Genomic DNA, 19,366 nt, shown 5'->3' with positions numbered 1-19,366 from the left:
AGACAGAGGAAATTTCTACCTATATCCACAGAGCAGAATGTCTTACCTCACCATAGTGGGGAAACATGAGGGAAAAACAATTTGTACAAATTCATGCTCTGGACGGTCCCCTGGGACAGTGAGAACTAGAACATGAGCTCAGGACCTTGGCCACCGAGAACTCCCAACACACACACACACAAGCCACCGAGAACTCCCAACACACACACACAAGCCACCGAGAACTCCCAACACACACACACAAGTGGCTCATTAGTGGCAGGCTTCAGTGATCTGGGTCTAGCTTCTCATTTTGCCAACCTCAAGGGGAAGATAATCTCACACACAATCAAAGGTCACTGGAATGAACATGTTGTTATTTATTTCCCTGTCTGCTCAAGATCAGCTTTAAATTGACCTGAAATAATATGACAGCAGTGATAATCTCTGGTTCTTGGAGTACACAGTAATCCATAAAAGTTTTAAAAAATGAAGTGTCTCTTGGAAGCCCTTACTGCTGCCATTAACATAAATATCCATAATGTTTGCCCTCCTCTGAAAGGTGTTCTCAGGTTGGGTGTGGGTGTGCCCGATTACATGCTTTGCTCTGAGCTGGCCCATTCAGCAAGGGATCATGAGATGCTAGTCTGGGTGGACTGCTGGAGGAAGTTCCCAGGAAGTGGTTTACCTGTAAAGCACATCTCTGGGGCGCAGAGGGATGCATAAAAGGAGGGGAATGCTGGTGCCAGAAACTACAGGTCAGTTGATACCCTGATCTGCAGGAAGGGTGTGGTCACAGCAAGGGGATGAGGCTGTCAGGGAAAGGAGGGGAGAAGGGAACAGGAAGAACAGATATTTTCTTTCCCTCCCTCCAACACAATCTCACTCATCCTCTTGTTTGTGGCAGGCATTACCAGCACTTGCTTCTCTACTTCTTCTAAGCAAACTGGAGGATTATACTTCCCTGCCTCCACTGAAGTTAAGTGTGGTCGTGTGCCTTGCTTTGGCCAATGAAATGGAGTGGAAGTGATGTGTGTCACTTCCTGGCAGAAGCATTTAATGGCTGGGCTTGACTTTCCATCCTGGTTTTCTCCTGCTTTGCCCATGTGAATGTACCTATTGACACAAAAGTGCCATAAGATCAAAGTAATAAATTATGTGTGAACGAGGAAAAAACAAAACCAAATAAAGCGCAGACAAAAATAAAATTTTGTTACATTAAAGTCATTGAGATGTACAGGTTGTCAGCCTACCCTGACATCATGCTCTGTCTTCTTTCCCTCTTCCTGACAGTCTCCTTTCCTCTTCTCTTGCCTCCTCCCCTCCTTACCCATCTCTTCCTTCCTTTCCTCTCCCTTTTACCCTATGACTCCATTGCTTTCCTACCTGGAAATAATAGTAAATATAATGTTTTATATTCCTATTCTTAATCTGAAACATGGATACATTTGTTTTTTGAAATAAGAAGTGAGTACATTTTTTGATTTACACATTTCACATTTCTTTCTTTAAAGAGAAGCCCTGAGGTAAATTAAAAATCAGCTTTAGTTTGTGTGAAAAATGTACGCTTTGAAAACCTTACTATATGATATAAACATATAGTCTTATCATTGTGGATAAGCCCTCAACTGATTTTCCTGTGTGGGTTAGTGGCTGTCAGGGAAAATAAAAACAAACATAAACTTTCCCTAAACACCTTGCAGCTCAGAAAAACCAGAGCTCCCTCTGGAGTGGGCTTTGAACAGGAAGTCACTTACAGCATGATCAGTCACTTAGTTTTCATTGGTAACTGTGTTAAGAAGGCTACTGGAGCTGGAACGTCCAGAAGACTGTTCAAGACTAAAGGACATCTAAAGTTATCAAAAGAACTACTCATTTTCATGCACAGTCATTCATGACATCGTATTTAACCCTGAGGTCACTCCCACCACCCTGAAAATTGTTTCAAGCAATTAAAGTCAGCCTAATCATGAAGCAGCAGAGAATGTAAGTGCAGGAAAATGTAACTGTAGCCTGGCTAGTCATGCATATTTAAATAAACACAACAGATGTGTACTTTGAAAACAAATTCAACAAGCTCTGGTTTCAAATAAGAACATGCTCTACTAGGTAAACATGACGTGGCCTTTTAGGCCATTTTACAACACCACGGAGAGAACTGCTAAGGGTTTTACACATAACCAGTTCCGCAGAGATGATCTTGGTACAGGGAGGAGAGGAGAAAGTATGTAACAGTTATATGAGGCAAAGGAGAACATGCAAAAGAAGCAAGAGCCAGGTGGGGAATTCTGAAGTTCACTTACTGCCTGCTTTTGCTCTTCCTCCTAGAGGTGGTGAAGACGAAAAAAGGCAGAGGGGAAAAAGGAGAGAAATTAATGCCCATCACCACAAAACAACCGGAAAAAAAAGACAGAAAAGGGCAAACCAGGCCAGGCCCATGGGTTCAGAGATCCAAGGGCCTGACCACCGTCAGAGCGTCATCAGTTGGACAGAGCAAATGGCAAGCCTCTGCCCCATCCAGTTCTTTAAATGCTAACTTCTAGAGTTAGAAGGAAAGAACCTTACAAACCCTCTAGTCCAACTTCCCCTTTTATACACGAAAAAGCCCTAGAGAGCCTGACTTGCCTGAGGTTATATCACTATTTAGGGTAAACTGAAAGAAGCAGCTCAACCATGACTCAAAAGCTCCGTGATCACTCTGTTTCACGATTCACCATATCCACATGTGTTAGGTACGTTTCTCTAAGTCAGTGGTTCTCAAAGTGCAGAACATAGAGAGACCAGGAGCAGCAGCATCTGGAAACTTGTCAGAGATGCATGCTTTGCCCCGTCTCCCCCTAGACCAATGGAATCAAAACTCTTGGGGTGGGGGCAGCACTGTTTCCGGAAACTTTCAGTGGATTCTGAATCCTGCTAGTTTGAGAACCACTGCTCTTAAGAACTTCCTAGAAACTGGAAATTCCATCTGACTACAGATTCTCTTATTTAGTCCCCTGTCTTCCACTTTCGGAGCTTTTGGCTGCTGCGTGGTCCTTTTCAAGGATGCACATACATCCCCTTCCCCCTATAAACTGGAACTGTTTCAAGGCCCTAAGAGGCTTTTCAAAAAGAATTCTTGACCTTGGTGTCTCATTAGTTGAACAAAGGTTTGTTTAATGCTCCCTATGCGTGAAGCACTGGAAACATGAAGGTAAGATATGGTCTCTGTCTTTCAGAGCCTTACAGTGACGGTGCTCAGAGCAGGCCCTTGCTAACTCTCAGCTCTCAGAATGCACCTCTAGACACTGAAGAAGGAAGCACGATGAAGATGAGATAAACACTTCCGAGTTCCTCTCTCCTCAGTCTTGTGCTTCTCAGTTACTGTGTCTTTTAATGGGTCTCTTTGTTTCCTTTTTCTATGCCTCATCATGGGCAACTGTGGTCAGGACGCCTCTGCTCTTTGCCCCAAATACACAGATCTAAAATCTGTTGCAATGGTTCTATTTAAATTGGATCCATCCGTGCAGACTGCCTTTACTAAACATGTGTGTAGGAAGTCTTGGGAATGGATGAGTGCTTCTCAGTCTGCAGATCTGGGTGCAATGGAGAGAATGATTTCAGTAAAGCCAAGGAATTACGAAAGGGAGAGGGAAAGTAAGAATTTGGAGAAAGTCATTTTATTCCCACAAGGGAGAGACATGCACTAGAAATTAAATGGGCACCAAGAACTCTCTTGAGAAGACTCCCAGCTCAGTGCCGGAAGATGTTCTTCATTATCAAAACCAGCTGCTAGATGCTTGGCCAAACCTAATAGCACAGGCACCCAGGCAAAGAGGGCCCTGAGCGTTCGCTGAGTTAGCCTGAAGGAGTGAGCGTCTTTTAGCTTTTGCGTCTGGTATGCATGGCTCCAGGTAGAAGGGGTTAGAGTTTTACAGTTGGGAAGTGATCTCCCTGCCTAGTCAGGCTTCCCTGTGAGGCAGAACACTTTTCTTCCATTCACTAGGCAAGGCAACCAGACGTAGAAGAGTTATTAAACAATTAAAAATGTGTTTCTATGGCTGGCACTAAATGTTGAAATGGAAATTGGTAGGGGAGAGATGGGGCAATCCTGACAAGCTGAAATTGCATCTGAGGTCAAAAGACCAGTATGTAATTGCTTAGAACTGTTTCTAAAACACCTCCCTATGTTCACTGTTTTCTCCAGGTTTGGTATTGGACACAATATTACCTTGGTTCAATAGAATAGAAAAATTCAGTGCTCGCTTCGGCAGCACATATACTAAAATTGGAATGATACAGAGAAGATTAGCATGGCCCCTGCGCAAGGATGATACGCAAATTCGTGAAGCGTTCCATATTTTTTTTAAAGCAATTATACTCCAATAAAGATGTTTAAAAAAAAAAAGAAAAATTCAGAAGGCAATGCTTCATGTTTGTACATTTGGTGACTTTGCTGTATATAGTTTATCCATTGATATAAAATCATTATAATTTGCAGTAGACACATGTCAGGTTAGGATGGAGAGAGTGGACAGGTCAGTGTTTTCAGGACTTACAGGCCCCCCATGTGCACTGGGATTGGGAGAGGGTGGACTTTGGCAAAGTGTTACTTAGGATGGTGTTGTATAATCCAAACTCACAAAAGTTAATCAGATATAGCTTTGAAGGCTTTGTCAACACAGTAAACAGGTCAGATATAAGGTCTTAGAACCTTTCTGTTATCAATTAGTCAGTTGGGGTCAGTAAACATTGACTGGTGACAAGGTATAGGAGCCAACTTGATTTAAAGGGGGTAATAATGCCTTAATTATAAAGTGCAAACCTAGGACTGCTCAAGTCACCTAAAAACATGGGAGACCCGTCACATTGGGGATATCTGGCTAGATGGCCAAAGTAATGCCATAGCCACTGTAGTCATCTATATAAAAAAATTTATATTCAAAACCTCATTTGCATATGAGGTTAAAATTTAAAACTACAGAATTCATCTGGTAAATGCGTTTCAAAAGCAATACTGGAAAAATGGAAAATGAGGCAGAAAAATACTGGGAACGTAATTTAGAAACTAAAACACCATCACACAACTATTTTTAGATTAAATAAGTCTGAGGTAGAGGTTATCCATATATACTCATTAATCAGGGGAAAAAAATGTAAAGAAAAGATACATTCTGAAACACGGGTACTTGAGTGTCAGTCTACATTATGTCATTAGGAAAAAAACAACAACAATAAGAAGGTCTCTGATACTCCTTGGTGACAGGGATTGAGTCTTAGTCACCATTATACACCACATACCCTAAACATGGCTCTTAATCAATGGATAAAAAGACAACATTCCTGGTTTATGTTTGCAATTCTTCTTCCCTTTCTGAATGACCTCAGCCTGTGAGGTGGGTAAATAATAAGGCTTTTAAGAACTTGATAGGATATCCTACAAAGCAGAGCAGTGGGGTCCTGGTTATTTTACAGAAATTATAACTGTAAGACAACAGCTGGAAATACAAAGAAACTCAGGGCTTGGGAATACAGTTCGAGACATCAGCTCATTCTGCTTAGGCCTTGAATGCAAGTGTCAGAGGTACATGACAAGGTCTTAGGAAGGCACACGGGACCTGAGCCAGGAACTCTAAGGAACACTGAGGGCAATCAGCTGACGGGAAAGCTTACTGTGATACTTAGGGGAAATGCATTCTGACTTCCCTTCAGTTTGCATAAACCTTTTTGCCTTTTACAAAAAGGGTACCTTCCCATCTACGTTTGGGTAATATTTGAGAACATTCTTCTGAAAGGCAGGTGAATCCCCCATGACCTTCTGTCCTGTGGGTGGACCAACCCCACAACGGCAGGGCTTTCAAAGCCCCACACGGCTCCAGATGTTACACTGGCCAAATGTATTTAAGCACCTCTCTGCTCTCCTGGGTGGCTGATCGGGTTGCTCAGCTGGATACTTGACAACTATTGGAAGGATTTGGGCCAGGTTTTACGCATAAGGTTTTCTTTAAACAAGACCCATTTAGACAAAATATTTCTCAGGAGACATGCTGCTAACAGGGTTAATGAAGAAACATGTCCCAAAATACCCCAAATACCCAGGACCAAAGCTAGAAAAAAACTCAGCTCAAGACTAAAAGAAGTGATTGTCTTGAGCAAGCCAAAAGTCAGTTTAAAACACAAACACTCCGTTTACCCAAGTTGCTAAATACCCACTGGTTTTATTATTAAAGGACTGGTTTAGAATGGAGAAGTTGAAGCAAACTCTTCAAGCTGACATGCTCCTGGGCTACCCCTCCTAGCCTAGGCCCTTGTCACTTCGGGTCTGGAAGATTTCAGTAGCTTCCTATTATCCTTTAGTTTCTCCTCTTCCCAACCTGCTACGTACATTTTCCTAAACTATTGTTTTCAAAACCTTTAATGACTCCACTTCATCACAGGATTAAATCTACCCCCTCAGCCTGCCTTTTGAGGTACTCCACACTGTGATTTCCATTCTGTATTTCATACCATGAAATACAATGGTTTCACAGTATAGACAGACAGGCCTTAGGAATTTATAGCATAAACAAATATGTCCTTGTATTGCTGCTACAGAGCTGGGTAAGTATTTCTATTCAGTGCCAGTCAAATCATCCAGGTGAGGACATTTAAATGCCAAGTGCGCCTTTGTCTGCTCTAGGGTGTAGGGGCTGTAATATATTTTTCACTAAAAATAGATAGTGAGGCCTGAATTATGCAAGCCCCAATATACCAAACCTAGAGCTATTTTATTGCTCCTAATAGAGTAAAATTATTGATTAGAGTTGGTTGATTACTTTGGTTTGCCTCTGTAATACTTATTAAAATAGGACACGATACTTGTTACGCATTTAGGTAGAATATTTGAAAACCTGTCTTAAAAGAAACTTTATGTAGTTGAGAAATATTCATTTCACATAACTAATATCCGATTTATAAACATTCTTATTAATTCATAAAAGCAACTATTCAAGGACATTAGTTCCAGATACTAATTTTTTGTAATCAGGCTTTACACTAATTTAGGTAGCTTTTATACTGAATTAGGTTAACTTTAGAGAGGTCTACCTGAAAACTGAGTCTAGGCAGCAAGAGTTAACCTTTTAGCCTCATCCTGTCTGACATCACAGGGAGGCAGAAGCTGAAGTGCAGGTGAAGATGGACAAGAAGAGCTGGGAGGTGGGAGGAGACCTGAGCGGCTGCTGCTCTTACCTTCAGCAGCTTCATCAGCCCTTCCAGCTGGACCATCAGTTCCCGCCTGCTCTCCTGCAGCGCTGACATCCTCTGCTCCAGCTCATCTTTCCTCTGCCTGTCGGAGAGGAAAAGCTCATGAGAAATGAAGAGATGGAAGGGCAGTTAGATCACAAAAAGACACTGTAATTTAAAAATATTAAAAATTGTAATGTGCTACTGAACAAATATATAAAAAAAAAAAGAAAATGAAGATAAAATGATCCTCAAAGAAGAGTCGAAGGCCAGATGAAATGGGTTTTGGACCTGATTCTGCTACTTACCAGTGTATGAGATGCTGAGCAAATCATTTAAGTTCTGATACTGGATACATAAAATGGTGCTAATATCTGTTTTGCTCACTTTTCTTTACTGCTGTGAGAATAGTATGTAAAAATGCTTTGGAGGGCTTCCCTGGTGGTGCAGTGGTTAAGAATCCAATGCAGGGCACATGGGTTCGAGCCCTGGTCCGGGAAGGTTCCACATGCCGCGGAGCAACTAAGCCCGTGCGCCACAACTAATGAGCCTGCGCTCTAGAGCCTGCAAGCCACAACTACTGAGCCTGCGTGCTGCAACTACTGAAGCCTGCGCACCTAGAGCCTGTGCTCCGCAACAAGAGAAGTCACCGCAATGAGAAGCCTGCGCACCGCAACGAAGAGTAGCCCCTGCTCGCCGGAACTAGAGAAAGCCCACGTGCAGCCACGAAGACGCAATGCAGCCAAAAATAAATAAACAAATTTATTTTAAAAAAATGCTTTGGAAAGTACATATTGCCGTACAGTGAAAAAGTATTGTTAATATTATTAAAGTGATTTAAAAAATTCTTTAGGAAGCCAAATGCCTCACTTATACATAAAACTAGTCCAAATTAAAATTAATAGTGGAAAAAAATGTATGAAAACTGCTCAGGGAAGACAGGGTTCAGGAGTCAGTGCTTCCAGAACCACACATCAGGTTCCAAAAGTATGACAGACATCAGGACGACTCTGTGTCTAAGAGAATTCTGAGGACAGATTTCTGTTTCCCTGAGGACAGATTTCATGTCAACAAGTCTAGCTCAATCTGTCCAAAACCAAACTTGAGACTTTCATCCCTAAATGGTTCTCTTCTCAATTTCCCTTTCTCTCCTACTTTTTCTTCTAACTGTCATGGCTGAAAAACTCAGTCCTCTTTGACACTTTCCTGTTCATTTCCTATATTCAATCAGTCACCCAATTCAGATGATTCTTGGAAATCACATGTCTATCTTTATATTCCCACAGGTTAAATAAAAGATAGTATTAATTTTTTTTTTTTTTTTTTTGCGGTATGCGGGCCTTTCACTGCTGTGGCCTCTCCTGTTGCGGAGCACAGGCTCCGGACACGCAGGTTCAGCGGCCATGGCTCATGGGCCCAGCTGCTCCACGGCACGTGGGATCTTCCCGGACCGAGGCACAAACCCATGTTCCCTGCATCGGCAGGCGGACTCTCAACCACTGTGCCACCAGGGAAGCCCGATAGTATTAATTTTAGTGACACCTATTTCCTTTGTTTTTCAACATGGTTGTTAGAAAATTTTTGGTACACATACGGCTTACATTATATTTCTATCAGAGAGTGCTGCTGCAGACCCTGCCTACATTCCTATCCTTAGTTCCTTACCTCCCTGTCCCTTCCATGTCTGGACCTCCAGCCATGGTTCACTTTTCCCTAAGCAGACTGCATCATTTTACAAGTGAGTATTCCCCTACTCTCTTCCAAATGTTATTCACTCCTTAGTGTCCCTCCCAAACGTCACTCTTTCCAGGAAGCTATTCCTGATTACTTCAGCAGGTATAGGATCCTGCTTATTTAATCACATAGCAGTTGGTGCTTCTCTGTGGCACTTAATATATTTTACCTTGTATTGCTGTCACTCCTACCATGATGCAGAATCCTTGAGGTCAGGGGATGACCTTACTCGTCTTTGCTTACATTTAATGATTAAGAGAATATCACGCATCCAGTGTGGACTCAATTAACATCTAGTGAACTTAATGAAATCATTATTTGAAGCCCTCCAAGGATTTCCAATGACCTATCACTTAAGGCTCTCAGAATCTGGTCTCAATTATCCAACTAATTTTATCTCCCATCATTGGCACTCTAAAGATTAATTCACTGGATGACTGAAAACAAATTCTTAGCTCCAAGGCTCCTTCTCCTGTCTGAAATGTGTCATACTTATTGGGGAATCTTGCTGAACCCCAACTCTGCTTCTAATCTTAAATGTTTTGTCCTACACGCCATTCAAACCACACCTACCTTTCATGGTCCAGCCCAAGTTCCAGCACTTTCAAGCGTCAAATTGCTTCTAGCCTGTGTGTGTGTGTGTGTGTGTGTGTGTGTGTGTGTGTGTGTGTGTGTGTGTGTGTGTGTGTGTGTGTGTGTGCGCCTGCCTTTCCCTACTCACATTTCTTCTAATATCCATACTATTTATTAACATTGTACAATATTATTTAACTGACTAGCAAATTATTTTAAGTTTTGTTTCCGAAACTAGATTATAAATTTTTAAGATAGAATCATTGTCTTCTCGTCTTCATACTCCCTAAATTTCCAGTGCAGGTATAAACTCAATAAGGAGGAGTTGACTCATTCAGCTTTCTAGAAAGCCTTTCTTCCCTGAACCCCCAAGCCTGGATGCAGTACTCTTTCTTTGTGCTGTGCATGATCAAATAGTTACAATATGTGGCAAAAATGAATGAACTACAGCTACATGCAACAACATGGAAGGCTCCTGAAGAGTTATATTAAGGGGGAAAAATGTCCCAGAAGACTGCATGGAATACCATTTCTATAAAGCTCAAAAAACAAAAAGCAAAATTAGACACTTTATCACGTGGGCATACACACATACTTGACAATACTCTTTTAAAAAGCAAGGGAATTGGGACTTCCCTGGTGGCACAGCGGTTAAGACTCCATGCTCCCAATGCAGGGGGCCTGGGTTCGATCCCTGGCCGGGGAACTAGATCCCACATGCGTGCCGCAGCTAAGACCCGGTGCAACCAAATAAATAAATAAGTAAATATTAAAAAAAAGAAAAAAAAAGGGAATGATAAACCAAATTCTGGATAGAGGTTAGCTCTGTGGGGAAGGCAGAAGCAAGGAAGTGGAATAAGGGGGGCACTTTTACAGATGACATGGCTTTAGCAATATATGAATTCTCAAGTAGGATGTGAGTTCCTGGGTGTTCATTTTACCATTATGCTTCATATCTCACACACTTGTCATATATTATTATAATAACAAATATACCGTTAAAAATAATGAAGGGGGAAAAGACAATCTTGGTGGTCAGGATTCATAACCACTAACCCTATGGATGAAATTCTCTATCTTGCTTTATTATACTAGCTGGGTATTGGCAGTTCCTGGATTCATGTATATTCATCAAAACCAGAAGGATGTCAGAACCTACAAATGAATTTTGCCCTTTATGTGTCCTGTGATAAACAAAACTTCGTATATTAATATAGATGAATACACCAACTTCTTTCATGGCTAGTAATTCTGAGAAATTATATTTTCTATTCCAAAACCCTAAAGAAACTCTCCTACGTTTTCTTCTAGAAGTTTTAACATTTTTGTCTCCATGCTTAATGCATCCGGTGGTGTTTTTGTATATGGTGTGAGGAAGAGAGCCAATATGTTTGTCCTTATGCATGACCAATCGATCCGGCAAACTTATTAAATAGTCACTCTTTTTTCAGTGGTATACAAGCTGCTTTTGAGATTAAATACTTTCTGATTTCTCAGGATTTAGACCCTCCTTGTATTTAGATTAAATTCCTGTCTCTCACTGCCTTATGTCACAGTGCTGGACTCAGCCCTTTGCCTACTAAATCTACAGGTTTTTCAGATCCCTCTAGCATAAAGAAGCCCTTTCAGCAATCCTAGTTCCAGCAATAGTTAAAATAAAGTATGACAGTTTTTTGCTTTTCTAGATACAAAACAGTCACTTGTGCCTGAGCTGAGGTGAGGAAAGAAAACAGCTGTATCTTACACTGATAGCTTGGTTATGCTCTACCTGAGTCAGCAGCTTTTGCTTTCCCATCCTCCCTAGTGTGACACCAACCATGCTGATATCTCAAATGTGTGACCGTGGACCCAGAGCAACCAAAATCTCAGCCCAGTTGCTAATCAATTTAGAAACTAAAATGAATTTTTAGGAGAATGGGAATCTCTGTGTCTCTAATGATTTTCATCTGCGTGGTTTAAATTCTTGATGAGTTGACCTAAGCCGAAGGAAGAACTAAGGAAGGACATTCGTCTATGCAGAATCCCAGGTGACAGCACGTTAAAAATCAACTGCAGAATGTCAAATGTTACAACCTAAACAGAAAGAACCCACTATTTGGAAATCTAGAGGTCTGGTGAGAATCAAGTCACTCACTCAGTTTCCATAATGTCTTCACTTACAAAGAGTATACACACATCTTTCTAAGACCGATAGGAAATAAGACCCTAATAACTTTGCTCGGATAACGCTCACGTTATACTCTCCTGGAAGATGCCCTCATTCCCTCCAAAACAGCACCAAGTGGGAGCTGAAGTTGCTCTCTACCCCCATCCTGATCCTACGTCCTTAGTCTCTCCATCCTTGAGACAGTTTATACTTATGCTGAGGTAGAAAGTACCACAGCCATGGTGCGAGGGATTCCCGCTTGGTTTCACATCTCAGGGGAGTTCCCGCAACGGAATCCTGCTCTGCCTATGAAGCGCGGGAGAACATACTCAAAGGACAGGGAGAGCGTTACTCCTGCCAGGAGTCTCTAAAGTCAGACTAATTTGCAAGATAAGAAGATTGAGTGCAGCACAGTGGTCTTCCTAAAGCAATCACAAAAGTGTAAACACTGCGCCTGGTGTTTACCTAGTTCTGAAATGAAGGCAGGAGATCTCACAGTGATTAATAAAGGGACTCAAACACCTGAAGCAGTAACAGAATGAGTGGAACGCTTTGGCTGTTTGTTCTAACATGACGAGTTAAACCGACAAACAGATTCTAACCCACTAGTTTGGTTCCCTGGGATATGAACTCCTACTGTAGCAGACTATGACTTGGGGACAGCGGTGCAGCTTCCCCACTTACCTCAGCAGCCGCAGCTCTGCCAGCAGTGTGGGGTTCTGCTGGGCCTTCTCCGGAGTGGGCTGGGAAGCCTGTTCATGCTCTAGACGGAGACGCTGAATCTCCTGCAGGATCTCTCTAGAGAGATGGATGAAAAAGAGATGGCCACGTGCGGCTTCACAGCTCGCTCCCTCTCTTTTTTTCCGTTAGAAGTTTTTATTCTAGTCATGCTGCCTCTACCAATCTTGTTCTGATTGTTTCTGAATGACCAAGATGTGAAATGGACACCGTCTTAAAATTGCTGCACTCGGTATTTCCTCGATGAAACAATTCTTTGTGGTAGAAAAAGTCCTACAAACCCTCTTCTCAAGAACTTGAAAAATTTCCACAGAAGAAAAAGGACAACTATCAATAGAAGAGTCTGTTCCTGTCTGGGGGGAACTTGCAACCTTCTAATGCAAGTCTTGTGCTAACTCCCCTCAAGTCTTCCTCTGTCTCCCTTCTTCTCCTGAACCCCACTCCCACCCCGAGATCTGATGGTTGCCACTTCCTCCACTGTGCCTGTTACATTATGACCAATTTCCTTGTCCTGGTTTCTGCTTTTTCAGTGCATAATGGTGTGTTGTCTGGTCGCCAAGCCTGTAAATGGCTTTTTAGTGAGAGACCAGACAGTCGCGTGCTGCATCATGGGCCAGGACAAGATGACAAGACACAGCAAAGGCTCCTGGGAGTAGAGTGGAGAAAGGAATGGGAGGGGAACACACTGGTGGGTGAGAAAAAGAATCTACCTGAGAGCACCTGAGCGGGGTTTTGGACTACCAGAATGAACAGCATGCAGAGATATACAAATTAGTGTCCAGGGCATGTACTGGACTTGGGCTGGCCTATCTTCACTGAGGTGGGATCTTCCTTTGTGGTCAAAACCCACCTAGACTGCAAGGAAAATGAGAATCAGATACTCACGTGATAATCCTGGGCTTCAGAAACTGGCTCGACCTCTGCATTCTTACCTGTTTTTGTTTTCCAGTTCTGCAATAAGCTGTCTTTGTTGTTTGTTGGCATCAAAGTTAAAGCTCAAGTCGGTGGGAGGACGGGTCTACAGTGAGGAAGAAGAAAGGTTTTTTTTTTTATTCAAATATATCCAGAGGCCCAGATGGACTGTTGATTTTTTTTAAAACAGATTTTTGAGGTATAATTTACATACCATAAAATCCACCCGTTTTAAGTGTACAATTCAATGAGTCTTCGTATATTTAAACAGTTATGCAAACCAATCACCACAGTCTAGTTTTAGAACATCTTTCATCACCACAGAAAGTTCCCTCATGCCAGTTTGTAGTCAACTTCCACTCCCATCCCCAACCACAGGCAACCAGTGATCTGCTTTCTGTCTACAGTTTTGCCTTTTCTAGAAACTTCATATAAATGGAATCATACAACATGCAGGCTTCCACTTAGCATGGTATTTCTGAGGTTCATCCATGTTGCTCCATGCATCAGGAGTTCCTTCCTTTTTATTGCTGAATAGTATTCCATTGTTTCCAGCTTTTGGTTAACACAAATGAAGCCGCTCTGAACTCTCATTTACAAATCTTTGTATTGATAACATGTTTTCATCTGTCTTGGGTAAATCCCTAAGAGTGGAATTCCAGAGTTATATGGTTAACTCTGTATTTAACATTTTGAGAAAGTGTCAAACTGTTTTCCAAAGTGGCTGAACCATTTTACAGTCCCACCAACAATGAATGAGGGTTCTAATTTCTCCACATTCTCACCAATACTTGTCATTGTCTTTTTGGTTTTAACCATCCTAGTGGGCGTGAAGTACCTAATTGTGGGTTTTTTAAAAAATTGAGATATAATTTACATGCCTTAAAACCTACCCTTTTAAAGTATATAATTCAGTGGTTTTAAACTATATTTATGAGGTTGTGAGCCCATCATCAGTATCTACTTCCAGGACATTTTCATCACCCCGAAAAGAAACCCACAGTCACTCCCCATTTCCCCTCCACCATCTTGTGACAACTTATCTAATTTCTTTATCTATGGATTTGCCTACTCTGGGCAGTTCATACCAATGGAATCATGCAGTATGTGATCTTTTATGTATGGCTTCTTTGACTTGGCAAATGATTCCAAGGTTCATCCACGTTGTAGCATGTATCAGTACTTCATTTCTTTTTATAGATGAGTAATATTCCACCATATGGATACATCATATTTTGTTCATCCATTCAGCAGCTGGGGGACATTTGGGTTCCCATTTTGGCGGGCTATTTTGCATAATGCTGCTATGTGCATTTGCGGACAAGTTTCTGTGTAGAGACATGCTTTCATTTTTCTTGGGTATATATCTAAGAGTGGAACTGCTGGGTCATATAGTAACTGCCTTTTGGGCAACTGCTAAACTGTTTTCCTACATGGCTGTAGCAGTTTACATTTCCACTAGCAATATATGAGGGGTCCATTTTTTCCACTTTCTGGCCAACAGTTGTTATAGTCCATTTTTTTGATCACAGTAATCCTAGTGAGTATAAAATGGTATCTTGTGATTTTGATTTGTATTCCCCTAATATGTTAAGCATACTTTCATGTGCTTATTGGCCATCTATATATCCTCTTTGGAGGAGTCATTATGGTTTTGATTTGCATATTCACTACTGGGTCTGACCCTTATACCTCCTTTAAGAATATGGAAGCCGGGCTTCCCTGGTGGCGCAGTGGTTGAGAGTCCGCCTGCCGATTCAGGGGACACGGGTTCGTGCCCCGGTCTGGGAAGATCCCACATGCCGCGGAGCGGCTGGGCCCGTGAGCCACGGCCGCTGAGCCTGCGCGTCCGGAGCCTGTGCTCCGCAACAGGAGAGGCCACAACAGTGAGAGGCCCGCGTACCGAAAAAAAAAAGGAAGCCAATCAACACAAAATAGGAAAATGGATGACTAGGTGACATTTCCCTTTTATTGATTAACCAGAGTGGAAGCTCTTAATGAAGGCTCTGGTATAGTTACACTTCACTCCAGATATTCTTGGTTCTTCCCAAAACATGATCTACGATGAAGCAGAAACCTCGTTTCCTGTCTAGAGTTTAAAGATGCAATAAGTAATTCTTTTCATGTGAAATTTCCTAAATAAACAGGGGCAAAATAGCATAGCAAATCTGGGTGGGAGCCTTTTATCCAATTACCAAGTAACTTCCTTCTTTAAAAGGAAAAAACCTGATCTTTCTTCCTCCAGAGAAGAGTAGACCAGCAGTCGACTGAGCAAGTTCTCTATATATTCTATTCAGTCTTGTGAGAGCCTGAGTTGAACCTCAGAAAAATAGCTTGCCTCAGAGTAAAACTGCTATGAATAAAAGGTTTACAATTCCTGAAGACTAGAGTTAAAACTAATGGCTCCTTATGAGAGTGGGACCAGGCAAAATTATGGATGAGGAAATGAGCTCTGAAAGGAATTTGTTTCATATAATGACAAATGACAAAAAACCCTACAGTATTTCACTGGAAATTTCTAAAGAATCCTTTTAGTTTTGAGTGTCTGACTGCAATGCTGAAGCATTTTTCAAAGAGGAAGTTAACATAGGAATCAAGAATTATTATCAATAGTGATTCCTAACCAGGAAAGATTCTTTGGCACCAAGAAGCATTGTTACTCAAATACAAAGAAGTAGGGGCGGAAAAAGATTCAAACCCTTAGACAGCAGTCCCACCTGGAGCAGCCTGCACCCTAGCTCCTCCACCTGGACGTAACAGCAGGGAGCCCCCAGTGGACAGCTGAATGATGGCTTGTTTCACCCAGACAAATGTCAAACACAGTTGAGTGTACACTAAATAACAGAGAAATGTAGGATTTTATTTATTGACTTAGACACCACAGTACTCTTTAAAAAAAAAAAAAAAAAGCCAGGTATCCCTTCCTAAAATGCCCCCAGGACACTGAAGGGAAAAAGAGGGAACAGTTTATAAAGACATAGATTACTTTAGCCAGAAGATCCCTAAAGATGATTTCTTTCAAAAATTAGATGTTCGTTCATTCATTTATCCAACAAATATTTCCTGAGGACTTAATATGTGTTAGATACTACTCCAGAAACTAGGGATGCATTAGTGAATAAAATACAGCCTCTACCCTCATGTAGCTTACATTATATTGGGAGAGAATAATAAATAAATAAATGTAGGTGATATATATATATATATATATATATATATATATATGGCATCAGTAGTGATCAATTTGATGAAGAAATATAGGGTTATGACACAGAATAAACTGAGACAGAAGATTTTTTCAATGAGATAGTTATGAAAGACTCAATGAACTTAGGAAGCAAACCAGGTGAAGGTCTGGGGGTTGGGAGGGTCGGGCTTGCTGGGCAGAAAGAAGGGCAAAGGCCTACAAGTGCTCCAGGTTGGTGTGTTCTGGTCAGTACTGATGGAGTGGTGCGGCTATGAGGCAGGGAGAGGTGATAAACTGGGAGGGCCCAGATCATGAAGGACCTTTTCATCATGCAGTGGAGTTTCCATTCCATTCCAAATGTGGTGTGAAGCCACTGTAGGATTCTGAACAGGGAAACATGGAATCAATTCCAAATAACATATGTACATACTCTGCCCTCAAGGAGGTAGAGCCTGACTCCCTGTTCCTTAAGCGTGGCCTGTCCATAGTGACTTCCTTCTAAAGAGGACAGTGTGGAAAGGGGACAAAAGAGTAACTTTATGTCGGAGACACCTGACAAAAGCTTCCTCAGCCAAGTGATCAAGGTCAACATCAACAGTGATAAGTTACATTGATACTATATATGTATGATGTGATGTGAGGAAAATAGCACTTATCTCTTCCTCCCCAAAACCCATAATCCCAGTCTAATCATGAGAAAAACAGACAAATCCCCATTAAGGGACATTCCTCAAAACTGTCAAGGTCATCAAAAACAAGGAAAGTCAGTAATAAGCTATAATGGAAAATAATCCTATATATCATATAGGATTATCATATATATTAGCATATAGGATATAACTATATATATAGCTGAATCAATTTGCTGTACACCTGAAACTAACACAATATTGTAAATCAACTATGTTTCAATAAATAAAAAACAAACAAAAAAAAACAAGGAAAGTCAGAGAAGCTGTCACAGACCAGAGGAGCCTAAGGAGATATGACAATTAAATGTAATGTGGTATCTCGGATGGAACCCCAGAACAGAGAAAAGACATTAGGTAAAAACTAACAAAATCTGAGTAAAGCATGGACTTTAGTTAATAATAATGTATTGATATTGGCTCACTAATTGCAACAAACATGCTATACTAAGGTAAAATGTTAATAATAGGAGAAATGGAACATGGGTTATATGGAAACTCTCTGTACTAGCTTCATAGTTTTTCTGTAAATCTAAAATTGTTCTATAATGAAGCTTATTAAAAACAAACACTGCTTTGGCTACTAAGTGGAGGATTTACTGTAGTGGGATAAGAATGGAAGTAGGTGGACCACTTAAGAATCCAAGCGTTTGCTACCTAGTCGCATGTAAACCTTGAGTTACTTTATTTTACTATATACCTTTATTTTCTTGTCTGTAAAATGGGAATATTTATGGAAAGAGATGTGAAGAGGATCCCTTCCTCTGTTACACTAGTATTCTCTTAGGTTTAGGTAATCTCACAGAGCTCCATCATCTTTAATGAGATAGAGACACATCTGAAAAATACAGGATAAGGAACAAGACCCCACTGAGCAAAACTGGGCAAATATAAAACCAAGGAAAGCCAACATAGTCAGCAAACTGTAATCTGCTGGTATGCATTTCTGGAGCCTCCAAAAGAGAGACTGGAAGTTTCCCATCTGGATGAACTTGGCAGGATGAGTTCCACAGAGATGTGCCTGATATCAACCAGACTTTCACTGCATCCCAAGGGCAGCCTTCCCATCATCTCAACCTCGCTTAGACTAACTGGAGGGCTATGGATTATTAATACCTCTCTCTCTCTCTCAAAAACCCAGTAATGTTTTTTAGGAGAGTGGTTCCCAAGCTAGCTGTAAATCAAAAGACTGAAAGTTTTCTTTTTTTTTTTTTAAACTAAAATCAATGGACCCTACTAAACCCAGAGATCCTGATTCAGTAGGTCTGAGGCAAGGCCAAGAATTTACATATATTTTAAGTGTTGCACAAAAGATTAGAACATGTAGCCAGGTTTGACAATGACTATTTTATAGGGGTTTTAAATCATTAAATGTGTGCAAAAGACCACATGAAAATACTCTTGATCTTTAATTCTAAGAGGCCGTAAGGACATTTCTGGAATGGTGCATGGGTGGAGCAGCTGACACGATGATGAGGCTGTGGAGTCCGGGACTGGGCTATGTGAAAAAAAAATCTCAAAAACGTGTAAATGTAGGTAGCATGACAATGGACAATGGTTTCCCTTTCCTTTCACCTTTCTTCCAAGTTTTCCATAATGAGTTTTTAATTTTTTCATAAAGAAAAATAATTTTTTAATAAACAAAACCCACCTGACTACATCTGATGCTAGTGATGTTTGTGATGAAATTTAAGATTTGCTGCTATTACCATGATTTGCCACACACTGTATATCTGTTGTTGTTGTTGTTGTTTTTTTGCGGTACGCGGGCCTCTCACTGCTGTGGCCTCTCCCGCTGCGGAGCACAGGCTCTGGACGCGCAGGCTCAGCGGCCATGGCTCACGGGCCTAGCCTCTCCGTGGCATGTGGGATCTTCCCGGACCAGGGCACGAACCCATGTCCCCTGCATCGGCAGGTGGACTCTCAACCAGTGCGCCGCCAGGGAAGCCAGTTGTTGTTGTTTTAAAATGGAATTTAGGCACTTCAGGAAAACAAATTAGCTCTCCTGGCTCATCTAAGCAACCTACAATTTTTCTATCTGAGGGTCAGCCTGAAGAGGTTTCAGTGGCCATGTCTGCCACCTGGGGAGATGTGAGGGTCTGACGCTGGAGCATTTCACAGGGTGTAATGCCGGCTGCTAAAATGATTTAATGGTCTTTCTTGTAGAAGGTTTTTGAAAAAAAAAAAAAAAAAATCAATACAAAGCCT

The 19,366-nt window shown here is 41.4% G+C and overlaps 1 protein-coding gene and 1 non-coding gene across 22 annotated transcripts in view; one reads left to right on the top strand and one right to left on the bottom strand.

Moving 5' to 3' along the window:
* DTNB (dystrobrevin beta) overlaps window positions 1-19,366 on the bottom strand; it is a 256,123-nt gene that overhangs the window by 41,758 nt on the left and 194,999 nt on the right. For 18 of the 21 annotated variants that reach the window (XM_060309424.1, XM_060309423.1, XM_060309434.1 and 15 more), the window contains 4 exons: window positions 13,303-13,388; window positions 12,317-12,430; window positions 7,186-7,282; window positions 2,283-2,303 (listed from right to left, as the gene is read on the bottom strand). In XM_060309424.1, the coding sequence (XP_060165407.1) occupies window positions 2,283-2,303; window positions 7,186-7,282; window positions 12,317-12,430; window positions 13,303-13,388 (318 nt within the window). The remainder of the gene's footprint in view (window positions 1-2,282; window positions 2,304-7,185; window positions 7,283-12,316; window positions 12,431-13,302; window positions 13,389-19,366) is intronic. The other 3 variants (XM_060309425.1, XM_060309435.1, XM_060309422.2) reach the window with 1 other exon arrangement.
* Window positions 4,214-4,320, top strand: LOC115854359 (U6 spliceosomal RNA). Its single transcript, XR_004039983.1, has one exon. It is a non-coding gene; the product is annotated as a U6 spliceosomal RNA (small nuclear RNA).

This window comes from Globicephala melas, chromosome 12, assembly GCF_963455315.2.
Source record: "Globicephala melas chromosome 12, mGloMel1.2, whole genome shotgun sequence".
Taxonomy (NCBI): domain Eukaryota; kingdom Metazoa; phylum Chordata; class Mammalia; order Artiodactyla; family Delphinidae; genus Globicephala; species Globicephala melas.
This window is presented reverse-complemented; position numbering and strand designations above follow the sequence as displayed.